Raw genomic sequence first — 2,478 nt, 5'->3', positions numbered from 1 at the left:
AAACTTAACAGGAACCCATGGGGGAGGGGAAGGAAAAAAAAAAAAAAAGAGGTTAGAGTGGGAGAGAGCCAAAGCATAAGAGACTGTTGAGAACTGAGAACAAACTAAGGGTTGATGGGGGGTGGGAGGGAGGACAGGGTGGGTGATGGGTATTGAGGAGGGCACCTTTTGGGATGAGCACTGGGTGTTGTATGGAAACCAATGTGACAATAAATTTCATATATAAATAAAAAAAAAAACTCATAAAGAGCTTTAAATACTATTTTAAGGGAAAACAGAGTGAACTATCAAAATTAACCCTGATAAAACTAAATTGGTTAAAAGGTAAAAGAGCATTGTGTAAAAATTCATAAAACTATTTCCTTTAGTACAAATAAAGTACTTTTTCTAACTTGGCAAAGATTATACTAATGTTTACAGAAATGTCCGTATGAGGAAAGGAAAAGGTATTTGTAAATAAAATTCACATGGGTTATTTTGACAAACATCAACACATTCTCAGAACAAAAATTCCAAATGTAAAATGGTATCTCACCAGCTCCAAATGGCACATAGGCAAACTTCTCTCCTGATGCTGGATTGTCCTGTAGGTAGCGATCAGGATTAAAGTCCAGGCGTTCTACCCATGAGTCTTTAAGTCTTTGATTGACAGTAGGAGAAACACACACCTGATGTCCTGGAGGAATGGTATACCCTGCCACAGTCTACAAATGAAAGCAACACATTTCCTTAGAAAATATAACAATATTTTACCAAATAACCAGACCACTGTGTAATAAAGCATTAACCCACATGAGCTATACTTATATTTAAAAACTAGCTAGATGACAGGCCAGCTGAAAATTATTTTAACTCAAGATGACTTCCAAGTGACCCAAAATGGGGCTGGAAATTAAAAAAAGCTATAAACGCCTCAGAGGTAGCAGAGGGATTTCAAGGAGCCTTCATAATCCAATTCATATTCTTCCATATTGTCAGAATTTTCTTTAACATGTTTTTTTTTAAACCAAGAAAAAATATATTACCATTTTAAAAACCCTAATTGTTAAGTAAAAATGCAGGGAACAGATTAGAATGTATATATTCTGCAATTATTTATATAAAAATATCTGTATAAATTGAATATATAATTATATATCAAGAGTTAGAATACATAAAATTGAAATTACACAGAAATGATTATTCTTTCTTAATTAGAAAAATTCTCTTTGCTATTATAATATTTCTTCTTTTTGATAAATACAAACTGGACACACGAAAGGGGAAATCTAACCAAGAGACTTACCTGAGGGGTTTTGGCCATTCTCATCATAGTCATTATAGGAGGTCGAAGTCTTAATGTTTCTTTTATACAGCGATCAAGTACATTTAGATCCTTGAGCTAAAAAAGGAAATCATTTCCTGAGTTTTACAAATTTTAACTTACTTCAATAGTATGCAATATTATTTAAACTTCTGTGTTATTATAAGATAGTTTAACTTCTGGTAGAAGAACAGAAGTAACTAGTTCAGTAGCTGAGATTATCTTGTTCTATTACTAACCACAGTCAACAAGTGAAAGGAGGCAAGACACCCACAGGAGAGGTAATCACCCTGAAGAATGGCATAGTAAGGACCTGCAAAAATTTACTTATCTAAAAAAGTGAAAACACTAGCAAAAATCATCAATGTCAGCTTTTTCAAAACCTGTGATTAAATGTTTAGAGCAGCATTATTCATAATAGCCAAAAGATGGAAACAACCTAAATGTTCATCAACTGATGAATAGATAAACGTGGGATATCCATACAATGGAATATAACCTGGCAATAAAAAAGGCCAAAGTACTGATACATGCTACAACATGGATGAAACTTGGAAACATGCCAAGCAAAAGAAGCCAGTCCCATTTGTAGGAAATGTCCAGAATAAGGCAAATCCATATAGACAAAAAGATTACTGGTTGCCAGAGGCAGGAGAAATGGAGCATGACTGCTAATGGGTACCAGCTTTCTTTTAGAAGTGATTTAAGTGTTCTAAAATTGTGATACCATCACAATTCTGACTATACCAAAAAAACACTACATTGTACACTCTAAATGGATTCTATGGTATGTAAATTATGAATGAATTAAGCTATTGTTTTATTTTTTTTTAATTTTTTTTCAACGTTTTTTTATTTATTTTTGGGACAGAGAGAGACAGAGCATGAACGGGGGAGGGGCAGAGAGAGAGAGGGAGACACAGAATCGGAAACGGGCTCCAGGCTCTGAGCCATCAGCCCAGAGCCCGACGCGGGGCTTGAACTCACGGACCGTGAGATCATGACCTGGCTGAAGTCGGACGCTTAACCGACTGCGCCACCCAGGCGCCCCTTAAGCTATTGTTTTAAAAGTTATTGGGGCGCCTGGGTGGCTCAGTCGGTTAAGCGGCCGACTTCAGCTCAGGTCATGATCTCGCGGTCCGTGAGTTCGAGCCCCACGTCGGGCTCTGTGCTGA

General features: G+C 36.5%; 1 protein-coding gene across 1 annotated transcript; it reads right to left on the bottom strand.

Annotated features, from left to right (window-relative positions):
- Positions 1-392: 392 nt before the first annotated feature.
- On the bottom strand, positions 393-1,416 carry LOC121024437 (lanosterol 14-alpha demethylase-like). Its single transcript, XM_040466657.1, has 2 exons — positions 1,286-1,416; positions 393-704 (listed from the first exon to the last, which is right to left on the bottom strand). The coding sequence occupies exons 1-2, from the start codon at positions 1,316-1,318 to the stop codon at positions 408-410; spliced, it is 330 nt and encodes a 109-aa protein (XP_040322591.1). The 5' UTR covers positions 1,319-1,416; the 3' UTR covers positions 393-407.
- Between the last annotated feature and the right edge of the window lie 1,062 nt (positions 1,417-2,478).

This window comes from Herpailurus yagouaroundi, unplaced genomic scaffold (genome assembly GCF_014898765.1).
Source record: "Herpailurus yagouaroundi ecotype Mexico unplaced genomic scaffold, PumYag 64812, whole genome shotgun sequence".
NCBI lineage: Eukaryota > Metazoa > Chordata > Mammalia > Carnivora > Felidae > Herpailurus > Herpailurus yagouaroundi.
This window is presented reverse-complemented; position numbering and strand designations above follow the sequence as displayed.